Source organism: Anser cygnoides, chromosome 1 (genome assembly GCF_040182565.1).
Source record: "Anser cygnoides isolate HZ-2024a breed goose chromosome 1, Taihu_goose_T2T_genome, whole genome shotgun sequence".
Taxonomy (NCBI): domain Eukaryota; kingdom Metazoa; phylum Chordata; class Aves; order Anseriformes; family Anatidae; genus Anser; species Anser cygnoides.
The window spans coordinates 2,879,948-2,900,481 of NC_089873.1; the positions used below are offsets into that span (position 1 = coordinate 2,879,948).

Consider the following 20,534-nt stretch of genomic DNA (forward strand, 5'->3'; position numbering starts at 1 on the left):
ATTGCCCAGGCCCCTTCCCTCCCCACTCCGCCTTCTGTGAGTGCTGCTGAGGGAATTTTGGGCTGTTTGGCCATGGGCTGTGTCCCTGCTGCAGGCTGCCAGGATCCAGATAACTCCTCCTCAGCCTCCCTGCGGCTGTGTGGCCTTCTCACAGCCTCCTGCAGCTTTGGCAGGCAGGCAGGCCTGCCACCAGCCCCTGCCCCGGGGAAAGGCCGCTGCTGAAGGAGCAGGAACTCCGTTACTACAACTAACAAGAACTTCCAGCCTCTGCCAGTCTCTTGAGTGTCCCAGGGGCTTTGCTGTGCCAGGGGGACCCCTTGGCCTGTGCCTGCTCTGCTGGATTGCTCTCTCTTTTCACTGCTTGACAGAGTCATTTGCTGTTGTTTGAGGTGGATGTGCTGCATCCTAGGGAAGTTGTCTGCTGGTCCTATCGAGTTTTTCACCCTCTTGGTAGAGAAGAAAGAAAGCTGTTTTGTATTTCTCATTTTCTTCCAGCACCATGGCAAAACAGGGTTTTCCCTTGCCCCTTTCTCTGCCATTTGTAGAAGGTGTGGGGATCTTTTGCTTTCAATCTGAAATGATTCTTCCCTCAGCTTGTCAAGTGTTTCTGGGCAAACTGACTTCAAATCCTGGATTCTTTTCAAATCCTGCTTCTGTGGGATAATTCAGGTTGGAAGGGACCCCAGGAGGTAACCCAGTCCAGCTTCCTGCATTAAGCATGGTGCATGCAAGGCTTAGGCTCGGGGGACTTCTGGAGTCCTTTTGCTGTCACTTGCTGTACCACAAGGTGATCCAGTGCATTCCAGGGTTGAAAGGATGGTTTGTTCTTCAACATACCTCCTTTCCTTGATTATGGGGATGATTTAGGTGACTGCTGTAGGCCACTTTTTAAGATTTCATGTTGTTGAAGCTAGGTGAGGTGGATCCTGTGCCAGGCGATGTGTCAGGTAGCAAACTGGGGAACAGAAGGCTGGTGACACTGCATCAGACCAACATGCTGCTCCTCCACCTCAGTGTCCCACACCTTGCAGAAAAATCTGGGTAGTGTTGCTGCTTCTGACATCTTTGGTACTTCCCGAGTAATCAAGCTGTGTTTCTTTTTTTTTTTTTTTTTTTTTCTCCTTTTCTTCCTGAGCTACATAATGAAACCGGGCATGTTCTCATTATCCACAGAAACACTTGACTCCAGCAAGCCTCGCTGTCATGGGGGTCTGCAGTGTGGTGATCAGCGCGGTGGTGCTAGACCTCAGATGAATTTGGTCTTTGGATCTGGGATGCAGATTTATCTTAAATTTTGTGCTAGCATTGTAGACTAGCAATATCCTGTCTGCAGCTCATAAACGCTCTTGATCTGATCTGTAATTGCACTTTGAGATGGTGTTTTAGCTCCGAAAGGGCAGTCCTCAAACACTAATGACTTTCGCAGGCCAGAGCTCAGGCTAGCTCTTACTAATGGCTGTTTGAATTCCTTGTAGATTTTATTTGTTTATAAATACATTTAGGACACATTATTCTTCCATTCAGCAAAAACATCTGTAATTATTTCCCCTTAATTGCTGGGTGAGGACAAAATGAATCAACGCTCAGGCTTTTGCTGCGTGTGTGAACTCAATCAAGGAGCAGCACATATTCTAGCCATGCTTCCCAGAAGATGTGATCTCAGATAAAAAAGATGGTCGTAGCTCTTCTTTATCAATATAAGAAAATCCGGTGACTTTCTTGTAGACTGAATTATTGCTTTTCTAGGCCTTAGCCCAGAAAAAAAAAAAAGTAGGTGCTTAGCTTCAGATGTATAAGTGGTCACACTGAAGTCAATAAAGTCTAATTGCTTTGGCAATTGCATGCTGTAATATTTGAAACTTCATCTTTATTTGTGTTACTCTGTGGGACCTTCACACTGCCAACCTGTATTAACCTTACCTGTTTTCCAGACCGTGCTGTGAGGTAGGATAGAAGAGTTGTCCACATTGTTTTGCTGTTGCTCTTCTGTAACTCCCTCAAGTTGAAGGAAACACCATCTTATTTGCTAGTGTAGATTTAGCTCAGTGGTTCTTATTCTGGATCCCTGGGGAATGATGTGCAAACATTACTTTTGACAGACCTAGAAATGTTTAAAACTTTCAACAGACTTTGAGTGTGAGGTAAAAGAGACTGGTAAAGTAGTAGGAAAAATGCTTAAAATAATATATCCTTCTGGGCTGTCATTCAAGAGAAACAAGTTTCCAGTGCTCCTTCTGTCTGTAACTCATCATGAGACTTTGGACAATTTATTTCCACCTTTGTAATCCTCTGGTCCTGCCTTTGCCATCAATTTGTCAGTCTGCATAAATTATAGGCATGTTGCATAATGTTGTCCCCGGTTGGATGGATACTTCGCAGATAGCTAAAGAATTAGTGGCTTCACTTTTTCATGCTGTCTTTCTTGTTGTTTCCAGCTGTTAACGATTGATGACAATTTCTGTGGCCTGGATATGAATGCCCCGTTGGGAGTATCATCAATGGTGCGTGGGCTCCCCATTTTCACTGAGGACGGAGACAGAATGACATCCGTGATTGCCTACGTCTACAAGAACCACTCCCTGGCTTTTGTGGGAACCAAGAGTGGGAAGCTCAAGAAGGTAAGACCTAACGTGGTCCTCTAACTCTTATTTTCATGTTCTTATGGAGATTGGCAGTGTTTTGTTGAGTGTGAGTGCAGTCCTTATTGTAAGATACATCACCTGCATTGAGGACGGCAAATGTAGTTTTGGTTGGCAAAAAATTACATTTGACCCCTGAAGAATAAAGCTGATGTGAGGAAGGAGAAAGGCAGACTCCCAAACTGTTTTTATCTGCAAAAGAATGTCTGAAGTCAAACCGTGGACAGACTTGATGCAGTTTAAATCCAATGGATTATTTTGTGTTCAGACCATCTCTAATTAAGTAGTTGATCACATGGTGCATGCTGGAGAAAACATGATTGTGCCTGAAGTTTGTTAAGAAATGGGATTCGTGCTCTGGAGGTCTTTCTTCAGAGCAATGTGACTGGACCGTGACTTCACCACAAGCCCAGCGTGGGATTAGTGGTTTCTGGGTGCTTGCCCTGAAGGAAGAGTGTTTCCAGCAAAAGGAAGATATCTGAATGATAACGAGCTTTATGCTGGTGGAGTAACCATGGCTGATGCCACAGAAATAAATGCATTCTTTATTGTGTTTGAGCTTATGTTCCTCACTCTGCATGAAAAATATGCCTGTTGGACAGCTGTAGCTCTGTTGTGTAACAGCTGCTGTAGTACATCATGTAAGGTAGTAGTAGAGGGCTTAAGAGGTGGAAGCTGGGAATTTTTTACCTGTGCTTTTGGTAGGTGCTTTTCTATAAGCAGCAGAAGGTGGTAGAAGTGATCTTGTGTTAATGATGGGCAGCACATCCTTTTCAACACCTCTGTGCCAGTCTGGCAATGTTTGAATGCTTGGGCTGGGCATGTTGCAAAATATTATGTGTGAGGAGATTGTGGCTTTGTGGGAATAATGGAGCTGGGTGAGACAATGAGAGAGGAGGTTGGACAGAGCCTTGGGGGTTGCATTGGGTGTTGACGCCTCTTTGAATTCCTTTTTGCAAATAATATCTTCAAGTTGGGGAGGTGATGGTGCTATTAAAAGGTTGCCCATATGGTTTGTATGAATGACGGACAGAGTGGAAAGGAAGAAGAGAGTCATTTGTTCACGGATGCATAAGGAAGATCTAGGATCTCTGGTTTTGTTCCTCTACCTGCTGCTTCAATTAAAAAGGTTATCAAAGTTTTAAGCTCTGATGGCATGGCCCCCATGCTGTGTGAGGTTTGTAAGGGGAACAGGATCGTGCCCACTGACAAACATCTGCGGTCCTGTTCAACAGAGGAAAGGCTGCTGATGCTTTTGTAAGGAGTAAGGTGCGGTGTTTTTTTTTTTTTTTTTTTTTTAACAGTCTGTTCAAGCGTGTGGAAAAGGAGCCAAATAGTTTTTTAAACCATTGTAATAAAAATAATCTCCTCCCCTGACTAATTAGGTTTTGCTTCCTTGTCATCTATGATATCATAATAAGCTGTTTAGTTCTCCAGCCAGTCTCTTGGGGAAAGAAATAGGACAGCTGAGATCTGAATAGTAAATATCCGGAAGACCTAAATGGTTAAGAATGACGCTGCTTCTCTGCACTTGCAAGCATTTGGTTTTTCTTTTGGCTCCAGGAGAAGCAAACTCAGACATAGCTCTGTCTTTGCCTTTGCAGGTCACATTGCAGAATCCAACATCTCTTTTTTTTAAAAGGGGAAAATAGGAGTGAGAAAGCTTTTTGTTTTTTACCGAGCGTGGTGCGGAGTGGGGACAGCCTTATAGGGTAAAGAATGAGAAGAGGCGAGCTGAACTAACTGATGTAACTTGAGAAAGCTGCGTTTTATTCTCTTTTTCCTAACATGATGAATGTTCTGTCTGCGGTAGTTAGTGCGGTGGGTGTGTGTGTCAGAGCAGGGCTGGAGCCATGGGCTGAGATCTTCATGGGCTGAGTAATTCTCCATCAGGGAGGCGGCATGCAAAGCTGTCAGTGCAAAATAAAGCTCCCCCAAACTCAAATGGTTGTTTTGGACCAATTAAGCCTGGAAACATTTACTTCCTGCAGGTTCAGCCTGGTCCTTGCTATGACTTCTGCAATCACTGACTCTCCTCCAGGGCTCTTGAAGGTATCTGAGCTCAGGACACCAGCCTGCTTTCCCCTCCAAGGGCCACACGAGGCCAATTTGGCACTCAGATTTTTTTCACTTGATATTCCTTGATCCCTGCCAAGACTTCATGGCCTTTCGAAGCTTTGTTTTCCATCCTGGCTCATCAAACAGGTGCTTTTGAATAGGAAGCAAGGGAAATACTGTGTTGGTAATTGCAACTCCTGCACAATCCATTACGTTAAAATGAAGTTTGATTTATGTTTAAAAAAAAATGCATATGGGTAAATTGAAATAAGCTATATGAGATGAGATTAAGCGCTGTGTACCAGCGGACGAAGCCCAGGGGCTGTCATTTTCCTGCTGCCTGCTGGGTCCTGCCACGCACAGCACGTACTGCTGCTTCTCCTGATACTTGGAGAGGCCACGGTGAAGTGTTTCTGGCTAGCACAAGGAGATGGGTTATTAGATTATCTTCAACATAGCAGAATCTGCTCAGCTGTTGTGTGAAAACTCACTCCAAGTAATTAGAAGGCGGTTTTGGAGAAACTTCCCTTATTTTTTCCTCCAGTTTCAGTCTTTTTCTCTGTTTCTATTTTTATATGAAAGATACAGACCACGTATCAGATTTTGATGCATGCAGTCCGTGGAAGTGCTGTGAAATACTCGCAGTCATAAAGCACTATCTGGTAGTTGATATACAAATGTCACGTGTCAGAGGAATTTATCCAGTGGCACACAAACCTGAAGTAAAATATTGTGCTTTACAGGAACATATCATTAAAATGAAAACTAGCAGCATATCAGGAATCTGCCCGTGTAACCAAGACAACAAAGAGAGAAAGAAAAGGAAAAACCGAGATAGAGATAGGGTAGGAAAAGACTGAGTGAAACAGAATGACGAGGCTGGCCCCAGCTATTTCACTGCCCTGGGCAAAATACATTTTGCAATCCTCTCTCCTTCACACAGCTACATGTGCAGACCAACAGGAAAGCTCTGAATAATGTGCTGTAGAAATATGCCCTACAAGTTGCCAGCTTGTCCACAGCGCAGTGTGGCCCTGCAGAACGGTGATATAAATAGGAGAAAAATGCAGAGCTATGAGAAGGAAAAAAATTGTCCCTGTCCGTATCTTGTGGTGGAAACCACAGCCTGTGGATTAAAGGGCTGCTGGGTGCTGGTGTCGTTTTGGGGGTGGAGAAGGTGTTCCAGGGATAAGTGGGTTGGGAAATGGACACATTTAGTTCTTTGCTCTCCCAGAAGCTTCTGGTATTCCTCTGTTTCCCTCCCGCAAAGGGAAGGAAGTACTTTGTTTGCTCTAAGGAGTGTCAGGGGAAATTAATGTACTAAATGTTGCAAGGGGCTCAGGAACAAAGCGTTAGGATTGTATCAAACAGCTCAAACAGGCAAATCAGGTGAGATGGAAAACACAGCTCCTGACCACTTGTGGGCATTGAAGATGCTGCGGTACTTTTTAATGAGAAATATTTCATCTTGCACGCTTTGGTCAGATCCCGTGTCTGTAATTACCTGCTGTCCTGCAGCGTTCCCTGTGCCTCCGTACTGTGCTGGTAAGCACTGCCACAGCTTTAGGATGCTCCAGGGTGCTTGGTGGGCTTTGAAGGCAGAGTGAGCTCCTGCGTATGGTGGGAGGTGCTCGATCCTTATTCACTTGAATTTTTAGTGATTGCTTTCACGAGATATGAAGGTTTGTTTTGTCTCTCTGCAAACTGCAGCCCAGCCACCCGTCAGGAAGAGGAGCTATTCCTGGGTGTGCGCTTCTTACAAGCACTGTGCTGTGAAACATCTGGGTGCAGAAGCCCACTGGCTTTCTTCCCCTTTGCATGCTCCTTCATTCCACGCTTAGTTCTTCACTCTGGCGGCAGGAGAAAGCTGGAGGAGGACGCACAGAGGTGCTCTGCATGCTTTTGTATTGTTTCAGATCTTTTGTTCCTAACATGTCTGGCCAAATGATGTTCCTAGTACCCGTCATTGCCAAGAGAATGTAGCAGTATTCAGTATTCCTTGTACATTTTCCCTAGATGTGTAACTTACAGGTCATTGCTTTTGTGAAGATAGTTTCCATGCTGAAAAAAAAATACAACTTACCTGCGATTATTCTCTGTACATGTGCCAGGTGTAAAGGCCAGTTTAACATTTACAAATGTCAACTTGGGAACAGCTCTAGGAATTGCACCTTTATTCAAAACAAAGCTATTTGTCCATTTTGAAATGCTTACTTGAAACTGGAGTAGTAGTACTTTACATTTGTTTGAATCTTCCCCGTAAGAAATACTTTTTATTCCGTCTAAATGTTTCATTCAAAGCCTTCTCTATGCTAAATTCCTTGCAGAGAAAGAAATTGGGCTTAAACAGCAGTCCTTTCACTCTGCGGCCAATATTCCATTTTTCATAAAATCTCATCAGTTTGAGGGCGTTTTAGATGTGGACTGCCATTTTGGGTAAAGGCTTCCATTCACATTAGACAGTTCTTCCCACCTGTTATCACCGCTATTTAGTAGAAAATTTTCAATATCAACCAATTTTGTGAACCACCCTGTGGATTATCCCGAACTTTTGAGATCCTGCATTCTTTGAATGCAAAGCAAAACATCCTGGGGAGAATTTTAGATCTGAGAGCTCAGATTGCCAATTCTGATTTTGGGCCCGTGTTTCAGTTGCGTTGCGGAAGGTTGGCTTTCTCAGATAAATAATTGGGATGGAAGAATTGTATGGCTTAGTCTTTGCTGTTTTTTGGCCACGCAGCTGTGGCTACCTGGTCCCATCACCTGTCCAACAGTTCTTCAAGTTGTGTGCTTTTTACAACCACTCTGCCTTGAAAGCTACAGGAGAAGTCAGCCAGTTGCTGGTCGAAGATCCCCCTTGGTCGGTGGTAGAGTTGGTAAAGGAGCCCTGAAGGTCACCCAAGCCTGCAGCTTTATCATCACCACCAATTGCTATGATGATTCGCTCTTGCTGCAGTCATTGCCCAGCACAAGATGGGATCCCTTTCAGCATAGAGTACGTCCTGGTGGGTTAAATCCTGGTGGGACTGGCAGGGAGTCAGATCCTTCCACAAAGCTGGGCTGCCAGCAAGTGCCACGGGTGTGCAGCAGAGGAATGAAAAGGAGTTTTTCATGCAAAACACGTTGAGCAAGGCAAAACGGTGCAATATCACCACAGGTGATAGAGCTCTGACCAGGTTGGTGATATCACAGTGTACCCACATGGAGAGGGGAGGAATATCTCCTCATTCTCCTCTGATACATTGCTTCCTACCCATCGAGCTGGATCTAATGAGAGTAAGCCTTGGTTTGTCACACATAGTTTTGTGGGCTCCTGATAACTGCAGGAAAAGACAGAGATTCTCACTGTTTCTCCAGGCGAGGGAGTTTCTGAATATGCACAAGACGAGAAACCCTGCCCTGTTTAGATGTTCCCTGGAGGATATTTTGCTGCTGACAGCTCTGTGCGAATGTCAGCAGGGAAACTCTGCTTCCTTCTCCTTCCCTCTGCTGCTTTGTAGGAGTCAGATTTTAATTTTTTATTTTTTTATTTCCCCCCAACTGTTTGGCAAGTGGACTTGACTGCTCTGAAAACATGCTGTAGAGGCTCCAGCTCCCGCTGAGAAGCTGGTTTCTGCAAGAGGGGCTTGTTCGCCCTGGCCTCTCCTCACAGCTTCCTAAACCAGCAGGAGTCCGAGCGCTTCACTCGGTTGTGATGGAGCGATACGGCTCCCCATCTGTATCTGACGCCTGTGAAGGCTGCAGTTGTCGGTGTCCCACGTTGATGTACAGTCACTTTTTTGAGAGGTTGTCGCCAGCTTAGGTGCCTGACGAGTAGTTTGGTTTGCTGGCATCAGGGAAGCTGTGATCTGGGAGCCGTGGTGTGATCTGCCCTTGGTGCACCTGTTGGGTGGTGATGGGAATCTCCATGGACATGGGTCAGTGAAATATTCATACTGGGCTTGTGATGCTGCAGTCTAGCATGGCATAAAAGTGCTGGGTGTTTGGATGCTGCCTCCATGGGTGAAATCGAAATGATAGGACCTGTACATCCTGGTTGTGGGCTTCTGTGATACGAGGTCTGTCTTCCCCAGCTGCTCTGAAGCCTTGCTGGGGGGAACATCATTCTGTTGCACTTCACCTTGCAGGTTCCCTCGTGCATCTTTCAATCCCAGCTGATTGCAGCCGGGAAGATCAGGCTGAAGGGCAGAGCTAGTAGAGCTAGTAGGTTCAGGGGAAGCAATTATCTCCCCTTTACTCAAATTCTAGACCCATATCTCAATACTACAGCCAGTTTTGGGTTCCTCAGTACAATATTTATCAAAGGGAACTAATTCAGGGGAGGGTGATGAGGATAGCTCAGAGCTGGAGAATCTGCCCTGGGGGGAGATGATAAGAGAATGGAGCTTCTTTAAGGAGGGGAAGAGAAACCTTGGGGGACCTCCCAGCTGCCTTCCCATGCGTGCAGGAAGGTTACTGAGAAGACAGAAAGGTTCTTCACAGTGGTGAGTGGTGGGAGGATGTGAGACAACAGGTGAAAATTGATACGAGAGGACTTCCAACGAGCTAAAAAGCTTTTTCCACAGGAGCACAGGCGAGCACTGGAGCAGGTTGCCCAGGTGGGTTGTGCAGTTTCCTTCCCTGGAAGACTTCAAGACCTGAATGGACAAAACAACCTGGTCTGATATCACAGCTGACTCTGCTTTGAACAGGAGGTTGGTTTAGAGACCTCCTGAGATCTCTTCCAGCCTGGATTACCCTGTGCTCCACCATCTGCTGCAAAATTCCAGGCTCTAAACCACATCAGAGTACCTGTATCCAGGCTCTGCTGCTGAACTGGTGTAGTTGACACTGGTTTTAAACCCCCACTAATTGTCTGGTCACTGCAAGAGGGTGTTTGCCCTCATTTCCATTGCCTTGGCACTTCCAGGTACAAGTTGTCAGTGTAGGGTGCTGCAGTGAGCTTGTTGCTCCTTGCAATATTTAACTGCAGTAGGAAACCTCCCTAAAATGCTCTAAACCCTTGTTGGGAACAGCCACCTTCCTAGCTGTTCTCAACAAGAGTTTAGTGCATTTTTTTTTTTTTGACAGAGAGAAAAGAGAGGCTTGAATCTCTGCTTTTTGTCTATTCATCGATCTCTGTGCTGGTGTGGAGGGTTTATCTGAGCTGTGCTTTTTCTGGGTGCCTTGTGTACATGTGTTGAATGCTGCTCTTTATTTTTTTTTTTTTTGAGGTTTTAGTTTAACAGTGCCTCACATTCAGAGATGGCATCCTGTGACCATCGAATGAGATTTCAGGTGACCAACTAACCCCTCCAGATGAAACCTGTGCTTCAAAATCCAGAGGTGCTCACTGGCTGCTGCCATCCGTTCTGCATGCTGGGGCTGCACCACGCATTTTCATTTCCTACCCCAGGAGAAACAGGGGGCCCCAGCAGACCCACTGCTGCAGGGAAGGCAGCAGGCTGTACCGTCAGCTCTTCAAGGTCTTCCTTGAGGAAGCTGCAGCTTGAATTTGACAGGTTTCTACTCCCAAAGTGGCTGAGCTGGGTTCCCCCCACAGCGTGAGGATGTGCGTTATGCAGGCAGGGGAATGTTTGCAACGACAGCAGGCACAAAGGGACAGATAACAACGGCAGGTCCTGCAATAGGTTACCTTGCTGAAATCCACGGGCCCAGGGGACAGTTTGCAGTGACACTGCTTGTCACCTGCCTCGTCACAGCAGATGATTCTCTGCGTGGTGATGCTGGCTCTGTGCGAGATGTGTTTTCAGGCTGCAGTACCTGAGGCAGCTGTGTTGTTGATGGAAACCATACAGAGGTGAGATACGAGGGGGAAAAAAATACATCTCTATGCCCCTGGTCTATGTTCTTCTGTTTGTCTTCATCCCTCTGTTCCCCGAGAAGTGCTGTGGAAGGGACATTAGGTGATCAGCTTTGGTCTTCACCTGCCACTCATGCTCTCCAGGGCAACAAAGAGAGGCTGTTAACTCCCATACTCCACATCTAATGCCCGGACGGATGCCCAGCCAAAATGGCTCTTGTCGTTCCTTCCTCCTCTCTCTGTCCCCTTCCTTTTTGAGGGGGATAATGACTTTTCAGGGAGCCCTTGAAGTGCCTTTTGCATCTGCCTTTGATTTGAATGCCTCCTGCCTGCTGACCCTTCTTACAGGAAGTCAGCTTAAGTGTGATTCTCCTAATTAGTTTTGCTTTAATTTAATCTTTTGAAATAATTTTATCAAAAAGAGGAAACCTTCTACCCACTCCCTTATTTCATGGGCTTGCTTTAATGCATGGTCTCTGGGTTTATTTCTTTATTTCCCTTGTCTCTAGATAGGACATCATTTGCATATTTGATTAAGCTCCATATGTTATCAGGGAGCCAGTTGAAAGAACAGCAAGTCCCTGATAAGGCACCGCACATCCATCTCTTCCTTTCACCATCCTCCACGCTATCCCCCTCGCCATCCTGCAGCTTTAGCCGTGCCCAGCATCACCTCTGCGGTCTGTCGGCTTCGTCTTCTCCCCTTGGCCATGTGGCTGATCCCAGGTTCAGCTGCGGGTAGGTATTGATATAGCCATCAACATTTGACAGCCCCTGTCTTTGGGAAGGAAGCAGAATGGGTGCAGGCTCCTGGTGAAGATACTAACCATGACCACAAGGTCCAGCTTCAGGTCCCCATGGTCTCCAAAGCAATCTACGGCTCGCCCTCCTCAGGATCCCGTTGTTTTTAAGGGGCATGAAGCAGCTTGTTCCCGCTCTTCACTTGTTATCTTGCCTAAGCCTTTGTCGAAAGGCTCAGCTGGACTTTGCTACACCTATTTGCTGCGCTGTGGTTCTTCTCCCACGTGCTACAAGTGGCTGCTGTGCAGGGGCACAGGGACTGCGAACACAATAGTCATGGGAGAAGATCTGTGATTTTTCCCTGAAATTTCAAATGTATTCAAAACTGTGTCTCCGTGTATGTATATATATACATATATATGTGTGTGTGTATATATATATATATATATATTTGTGCATGAAAAACATGATTTTTTTGGAGATTTGTTCTCTGGCTACTGCTTTGCAAAACCAATTTGGCTTACATAGTTTCCCCAGCCCACTTCTAGGAACACTTCTTTTTTTTTGTAATAAGCTGTGGATGCCCTTGAGAAGACTTAAGGAAATGCTTAGTTTAACTATAGTTCTCCTCCCCGCTGCTGATGCTCAAACTGGGAGAGGATCTACTCAGCCTGTCACCCATAACTGGGCATTTCTGGGGGCGACCAGGGAGCAAATTCCTGCCTTGGTGGTCCATGGGGCAGAGGTTGGCTCACGTTGCACTCCTTGAGGCTGATCTCAGCAGGGCAGATTTGTCTTGGGAGGGTCTCCAAACAACCATGCAGCATGGACAGATTGGGATGCAGTTTTCAGGCTAGTTTCATAGCTCTGTCTAACTGCAGATCTACCTGCTGTGCCAAAACAATTCATAGAATCCCAGAATGGTTTGGGTTGGAAGAGACCTCAAAACTCATCTCATTTCACCCTTTTGCCATGGGCAGGGACACCTCCCAGCAGCCCAGGCTGCCCCCAGCCCCATCCAGCCTGGCCTTGGGCACCCCCAGGGATGGGGCAGCCACAGCTTCTCTTTAATTATCCCCTTTTGGTCTCCAAAATCCAGAAAATACTTTGATAAGCTTCTAGGAAAGACAGGTTGGGTTAGTAACAGCAAACAAAAGTAGTGTAATTAGCCATATTACTGAAGTTGAAGAAAGGACCACAGCTTGCATATGGCGCCCGATGGCTATTGAAAAAGAGCCCTTCGCTCAGCTGACACCTGAAGAGTAGGAACAAGAGGTTTGATTTATGATCCAGCTCCTAACTAAGAGGCAAAAAGGAGTGTGTCTCCCTTCATTTGGTTGAGACTTTTGGCTTCAGCTAATTAAAAGAGCCTCTTCCCTGCATACACCCAGACCCACCAGAGCATGGCAGCCCCTCAGCATCACCATGGTCACTGTCCTCTTCTGTTCAGGATCTTAACACTGTCTTTGCGTCCACCACTTGTGAAAGCTGCTGCATAACTCACGTTTTGCTCTACCTCGATTTGTGTGGTTCCTTGTGTAGACCATTAACATCCCTTTTGCGAAGGAACTCTATCAAATACACTCAAGGAAAGAAGTTCTCACAATATTGTTTCCAGTCTTGTGGTGTCTGTGAAGTCAACGAGAAGGAAAGTGGAGATAAAATCTCCCTCTTCCTTTCCAAATTGATTTCTTCCCCTTTGTGCAAGGAAGCTTTTTTTTTTTTTAATTATTATTATTATTTAACTACTTTGGCTTGCTACGCTGCGTCATCTCTCTGTCATTTCATCTTGGGGGCAGCCTGGCTTGAAAACAATCAAACTTGGATTGCTGCTTGTTGGACCCACGTGCGTGAAGCCTGGGGGGGAGCATGAGAGAGTTGTGCTGCTTTTTGTAGACCCCAACCCATATGGTGTCTGTGGGAGTGAAGATATGTGTGTTCCTGTGCAGGATTCAGGGATCTGTTCCTGCTCGGTCTGGCACTTGTCTTTTTTTTTCTTTTTTTTTTTTCCCCCAAGCCCCGTCAGTAGCCTTTCACCTCTCCTAAATGAAACCACACGGAAGAGCTGCAGGCCCCCCAGTACTTTCTGAAATTAAAAAAAAGCTCTTTGCTGGATGTGGGGCAGAGGTATGCGTTGAAGGCTAGACCAGGACTGTTAATCAATGCTGTGGCTCTAGCAAAAGTCCCCCTGGGATGCTATGCCCAGGGTGAAAAGAAAACATCTTGCTAGCTGTGACAGCAGCAGTTAACGCCACAGATTTGACTATATCCTGGTAGTGTTAACGCTAGGTTAATGTCAGTAATGACTTTTTCATGAACTTGCCTCTGTCATCGCTTGGCTTTCTGTGTACTGGCCAGTGTTACACCAGCTTTGACCCCAAGCAAGATCATTCGTCTCTTAAATTAAAAGGGGTTGAGTAGGATAAGGTTTTCAACGTGAGACTTCAAGAGGAAATAGATATCCGTACTGGACTGGAGACAATGGGACTGTGTTAGTGGAGGATCCCTTCCTCCTGGTAGGAATTTTTCTTACGTATCAACAGGACTGTGTCAAGTATGCACTGTTGCCTCCAAGCTGGGATCAGCCTCCAAGTGGTGACCGTGGAAGAATGTTGGAAATGAGCTGCACACTCGCAGGCTCTGATGGGAGGTGGGTTGGGACCCTGGAGGAGCCAAGAGAAGCAAAGTCGAGAGAAAAGTTGGGAGCCGCTTATCCGTGGGTTTCAGCTTCGGTTTCACTCCATCGCGCCAGACATATTCTGCTGATGATTCACGGGGCTGGGACACTTTGGGTAACAAAGCAGGAACTCCTAAGGGACCTCGGTGGGGTTTGGAAGCTTCCCTGGTGCTGCTTTTCTAGCTGGTGTGGTATGCTGGCAGAGGACGCCAGCACACTGTCGTATCCGTGGCATCCTGGAAATGCAGACTGCTCTTTCTCCTGCCAGTCGTGCTGGTATCTCACCCTGCTGGGATGCTTGTGGCTGTGGCCTGGGATCAGCTTTCCCTTTGACTTCTCGTCACTTTTTCTGGCAATACATTTCAGTGATGTCAGACAAAAGGTTATCACCGAGACTGGCGGAGACCTTGTCATGTTAATTTTTCAGAACCTTTCCAATGAAATCTAATTAAACAGAGTAAGCAGTGCTATGCAAATCTCCCCGTATTTCCCTCACTTGTCCTATGGCTGTTTAAGACTGGGGTTTTGGGGCGTTATTGCTTGTGATATCTGCTGGGATGGATGTGGTTTCGCACGCTGTGGGCACTTTGATCTTTTTCCCCACTGCTTACAAGTTTCTGTTGGCTTCTCTTGGATTTCACGTGCAATCGATTTATCTCCTTGGGGTCTAAGGGAACATATTGATGATAGAGCTAACCTGAGCGATAAGGAGATGTCATGCATGTTAATGCATTTTCTCTGCCCATTAGACAGCATCTCTGTGCTGGTAAGTGATAGGGCGCTGGCATCACATTGGGTTTGAGTATTTGTCTGGCTCTTACAATGAAGATAACTCATTTTGCTGTTTTCTTACAGGACTGAGAAAATTGAAAACAGTAATAATTAAAAAAGCTTGCACTAAATCAAAACTTCTTCAATTTCCCTCCTCATTTTCAGTCAAACAAACAAACCTGCAAAAATGAAGGTTTTATGGAGTACAAAATTAGAGTTTATGGTTATTTGACCTCTCCACCTCCCCTTTTCTCCTTTTTTTTTTTTCCTTTTGTTTAATTAGCTCTCTTCTTAGATATTTCTACACTGAGATGGAAAAGTCAAAATCTTTTGATGCTTTCAAGCCCTTTCTCCCCGTTGTGACAATGTAAATTAATTCCCCTAATCCCACCTAAATTCTGAATTTTTAGTTCACTCACTGTTCACAGAGACAAAGAAAATGCTTCCAAATTTGTATCTGTTTTCCTTGCGTGTCTGTCTTACCACGCGATACGTGGAGAGGTGCAAGATCTTATAAGGCTGCTGCATTTAAACTCTTAGTTATACTTCTTCTGCAGGGTTAGCATTTCTGTCTGCTCAGAAGCTGGAGACTTGAACTCACCTGGGAGCCCCAGTAGTGAAATAAATTATCATAATATAGTGGGAAAAGAAAAGATTTTAGGATGGTGAATAGTGCAGGGCTACCCTGGTGTATTACATCTGTTCATTTAGAGCTGTAATATTGCTTCAGCTTTGAGCTGCGTGACTGAGAAATCTTTATTTCAAGGGAAGGGGGCTGCTTGGGCTGAGGGAATGCAGGAAAATGTAACGTCGAAATGCCAAAAGCCCCAACAGCATCCTGACACTAATTGTTAGTAATTATAATAGCAAGCTAAAGCTGAGCGTTGGTTGTTAATTCATGGTTTTTGAACCTGTCTTACTTTTTTTTAGGGGAGTCTGACTTCTGTATGTTTGGATTTTGGTGACTGGCAGTGCTGCAGTGGTGACTGGGGGGGAGCAAGGGATGAAAAGACCCCTTGCAATTAGTATTCCGGCGCTCTGCCTTTAACAAAGTGTTGGCATAACGCTTGCATCTGCGAATGCAGGGCCATTCACCAAGGTGTTGTATGCCCTACATGGCTAACAAGTATTCCTTTTCAGCTTGAACCAGGGGGGTGTGTTAGGGGCATCTGAGCTCTACCCCTCCTGCAAAGCTCCAAGCAGCCCCATGTTACAGTGAAGCAACAGCCAACAAGACCTGAATGACCACAAACTCATCACATTATCATCTGCGGGTGCTCAAGATACCAGCATAGGTATTATTATTATTATTATTATTATTATTATTATTATTATTATTATTACCCCCCTGGGTTTTCACCTCGATCATGCTCTGCAGCCCCTGCCTGTCTCCTGTGCCGTGATGCAGCCCAGGCTGCTGCCGTGCTGCTCCCTTCCCTGTTAAGGAAATCTCCGGCGCTTTCCTCTTAGAGCTCACATTGACATTGTAATGGAAGTGCTGCCCTTCTCCGCGCTGCGCAAGGCTAGGAAAGATGATATCATTGGCACTAAATATACACCAGCCAGCAGGCCCCTTGTCTGTGCCAGAGATGCTCTGGCAGGCTCCAACGTGACTTCTTTTCTATGTTTTGTCAATTCCGTCGGTGGCAGGTGATTTCATTAACCGCTCTTTAATTGCTGGAGAAGAGCTCAGCCGTTATTTGTTTTCGCTCTGCTGATGGCGTGCTCTCCGGTGCTGGCGGCCTCCTTGGAGTTCTCTCCTCCAAGATGCGCAGATTGGCATTGTCACCCTCTTTCCAAACCTACCGCTGCATTTTTATCATTTTGTATCTATCTGTTAGTTTTCAGCTGGGTGGGATGGGGCTACAAAGCTTGGAATTGGAGTTGAATTCCCAGAAAGTTCAGTTTCAGGATTTCAGCTCAGTCCTACCACTTGCGCCAAGTTTTAAGGTGCCTTGGTAGGATTTGGGTGATCTTCAGTGTGCCATCAGCTCCCTGGGTGGGCAGTCTTGGACTCGTCTGTCCGATCTCCGTATTTCTCCCGTAGTTACTAAAAACAAGGGGTAAATGGGAAGAGGCTGTTTGGGAAAGGACTGAGTTCCTCAGACCCAATCTGGAATGGGGATGTGATGCTGTCAAGGTTTGCCCCATAACTGTTCAGTAGGATAGTCAGCGCATGTTCCTAGATGTTCCCCATCTCTCCTACTTCTTATAGGCAGCGTATGGCCTCATTTCCTCTGCTGCCCTGTAATCTGGCCCCTTTTTCCCAATAACTACCTTGTCTACCTCTCCTTTGACTTTGTCCTTTAGGATATTTCTCTTTTCCCTCCTCCATCCAATTTGCTCCTTTCCCATAAGCAGCTTCCTTCAAGTCGACTGTCTTCCTCAGCTGAATGTCTGGCTCTGCTAGAGACTGTTACAGACCCATTTTCATGGCAGTGGGCTATTTATCTCACAAAACCTTGGCAATTCCTCCCGTGGATGGACATACCCACTCACCTTGCAGTCAGGGAGAGAAATCAAAGCTTGCAGGACACATCTGATCTCATCCTGCAGGAGACTGAAATTGCCCTAACACGTCAGATGAGCCAAGTCCTAAAAACGTCTCTTTCTCTCCATTAACAACGAGGGGAGCCGAGGGCAACTTGTTCAGATGTAAACACCCCTTATCTTTCTCTTCCATGTCTGTAAGTGACAGTAATGGCATTTCCCTGCTTTATCAGGGGGCTCGTGAACAATTAGTGGTTGCAAGGTTCTCCAGCATTATGATAATAGAAGAGCTTGGAGCAGGGTTATCTCGTGCACGATTTTCCTGCTGGAATTTCATTAGCGTCCTCAGATGGGGCCGTTTCTCTGGGTCCTTTGCACTGTCCTGTATTTTCTTCACTCTAATGCAGGTGACTTATCCCAACCCCTTCTATAAAGCCCAGATGCTCTTACCTGGCTGGGCCATGAACCTGGAGGTTGCAAAGAGCAAACATGAGCTGCAACATCACCTCACGTGGCTTAGGAGGCAAGAGGGGCTGCCAACAAACCTGGCACGTGTGTATGCTCCTAAAGGATTGACCCACTTTCATGTTTTTACAAATGCTCCCTATGCCGCTAAAAGCTTAGGAAGAAACCAAACCCCAAAAAAACCTTGAGGTTCGTTGCAAAGGGAAAGGGAGCCTGCAGGATTTATGGCATCTGCAGTGACTGGGGGCACTGCCAGCAAATTCAGAGTTACGAGTGGATAAGCAGCCTGGTCTCTCATTGGGATCGCACATCTGACAGCCGCAGCGATCCCAGGGCTGGCTGTGATGTTGTTATCCTGGAGATTTCTGCCACTCCATATGGGCAGGACACTCCATCACATCACCACGCAGTAGCACTATGTGATGCTCAGGGTGGCAAGATACGCTTTGGCGATACATTTTTGAGCGCTCAGCATACTTCCAGGTGATTTGGAGAATCAGGTTAGTAACACAGGGAAGATTAAAGAAGGGAGGAAGTATTTAAGCATGCAAAGATGCAATCAAGATACTTTCAAAAGTGCTTAGGTGCGTGATTCCAGTTGCAGGAGGTCCTTGTATCCAGGAACTTGCAATCAGAAGGGCACACGAGTAACAGGAGCAGGCAGATGCCAAAAGGGGAAAGTGTGGAAAGGAGTAGGTTCCTTAGAAGGATCTGAGCGAAGCAGAGCAGGTGGTTGATTCGAAAGGCCAGCTCAGATCGGGGGCGATACGGAGAACACGAGGGCATGAAGGGTAGTCCGAAAAAACTTGGTATGACATAATGGCAGAGCAGGAACCCTTGATCTATTCCTGGCTCTGTTGCTGATTGCAGCATGACCTCAGGCAAAACACTTTCCTCTCTGCATGCCTCCTACGCTCTTCTCTGCATAGCCCGTGAGTTCTGCAGGGAATGGACTGTCACTTGCAATGAGCACGTCCTGCGCCGAGCACCGTGGCACTTTGATTTCAGCTCAAGGCTTCGCAGGCATCTGAGCTATCACTTCGAAACTGGATTTTGTTGGGGCTCAGGTGCTTGCAGGTGCAAAATTTCCACTTGCAAACCCTCGCCGCTGGTGCAAGCTCCTTCCACAGTGCACGTGCTTGTGCGAGGTTTATTGGCTGAGCTCTTTGAACACGCAGCTTCTCGTAGACTCGCGTGCACCTCTGATTCCCCTGCCGTGTGGTTCGCAGGAATTCCGCGTTGTGGCCTCCCTGCCCCCTCCCAACAGGTTGACCATAAATTAGGGGCTGCTGTGGGTATTGGATTTCGCTCCAGCTGCTGGAGCTGTGGCACATCTGTGGTCCTCCTGTGGTTAATGGCTTCACAAAAATGAAGCAATAAAGGTTATGATGGCTGTGTTTTAACCTCCTGGCCCTCGTTCTGTTCGTCGGGAGTGTTTCTCGGGAACAGTTAAAAACCCACTGCCTGCATTTTAAACATCTCCCAGCGATGTGCCGTCTCTGAACAGCTTTTATTAAGTGCTTTCATTTTTGAAATTTAGCAAAGCTGAAGCATCTTTTTTTCCCTCTTTTTAAATGTTTTTTTCTTTAAAGAGAGTCAATTCATCATTTGTATAATAAACACCCATCTCTAAAACATGCTCTAACATTAAATTTATACATTTAACATTAAACATGATTTAACATTTACGCACAACAGTGAAGTTGGTGCAAAGCAAAAAGAGAAAGGAAAAATATCCCCTTAGCTTGAACTCCTTCAGTGCAAGTCTATAACACACTTCTAAGGGATGGAGGCATGCACGGAGGAGCGGTTTGTTTGCAAAGAACAACTCACAGCTGTGGTCACCAATGAGTCCTTCGAGGTAGAGTGCTTCCACCCTCTCACAAACCTACTGCCCATCATGAAAAGCCAAGACCACGAAAAGTGAACGGTGTCTTTGGACCCTGAGATTTGGCTGCATCCAAAATGCTGACATTTAGCAAACGTGCAATGTGCATCTGTAGAAAATCAAGCTCGTTTCAGGTGCCTTCTCCCTGCCCTCCTCTCCTGCTCAACACCAATTTCTTAAGTGTTCACTGGCTTTAAAAGGGCAGCGAAATCTTAGTTCTCCAACCAAGGTTGTGGTCATTTCTGCTGCGCGTTGTGGATGCTACTTAATGGGCCATTTGGAGATTCTCCAGCTGTAGGCTTTGGCTGCCCAGCAGATCAAATCAATAACGTGTTTGTCCTCCCAGCTCTGCTTACGGGTATGGAATTGGTACTGCTCCGAGCTGCAGAGAGAGCAAAGCTATTCAGGAAGTGGATTTACCTGGAAAGAAGTATTGAAAGTTTAAGAAAGTGGTTCAGATCACCTCCAAGCCAGGTTTTCCAGGCTTGTATAGACAGAGGAGGTTAAAGCATTGCTTCTGTCACTCCCTGGAGACAGCTGCCCATCTGTTTCCTATATAAGTAACTCAAATGCTTAAGGAGAGAGTGATGAAATGCCCTGGAAGCGCAGACACATGGCAGGGGTATCTGACTCCATGTGAGACACCACGGCAGAAAGTCCGAATGTGCCTTGCAGTCAAGTGACGTGCACAAGCTGCAAGAGTTGTGGGGCAGGAGAGGGGTGTGAAGCTCAAAGTTCTTAGGATGACAACGGGATTATTCCCTTAATGAGTTGTCCTGCTGCACTTGGTAAAGGAGGCATTTTCTCTGACCCTGCTTCCACCCCGAATTGTTCTTTATTACTGGTCATGCACAACTTCAGTCGTCTTCAGAATCTGCTGATAGTGCTTGACACGCTAAATTTTTGCAGCAGCAAGTAAGGCATGTTAGCCACCCACTTGGAGAAGATAAACAACGCCTCATTTATTTATTTAACTCCCTTGCTATTAATTGCAAAGGATGA

General features: G+C 46.1%; 1 protein-coding gene across 4 annotated transcripts in view; it reads left to right on the forward strand.

The window, feature by feature from the left end:
* The window catches only part of PLXNA4 (plexin A4), a 423,946-nt gene that overhangs the window by 44,953 nt on the left and 358,459 nt on the right, over positions 1-20,534 (forward strand). For all 4 annotated transcript variants that reach the window (XM_067001330.1, XM_067001227.1, XM_048062474.2 and 1 more), the window contains one exon: positions 2,436-2,618. In XM_067001330.1, the coding sequence (XP_066857431.1) occupies positions 2,436-2,618 (183 nt within the window). The remainder of the gene's footprint in view (positions 1-2,435; positions 2,619-20,534) is intronic.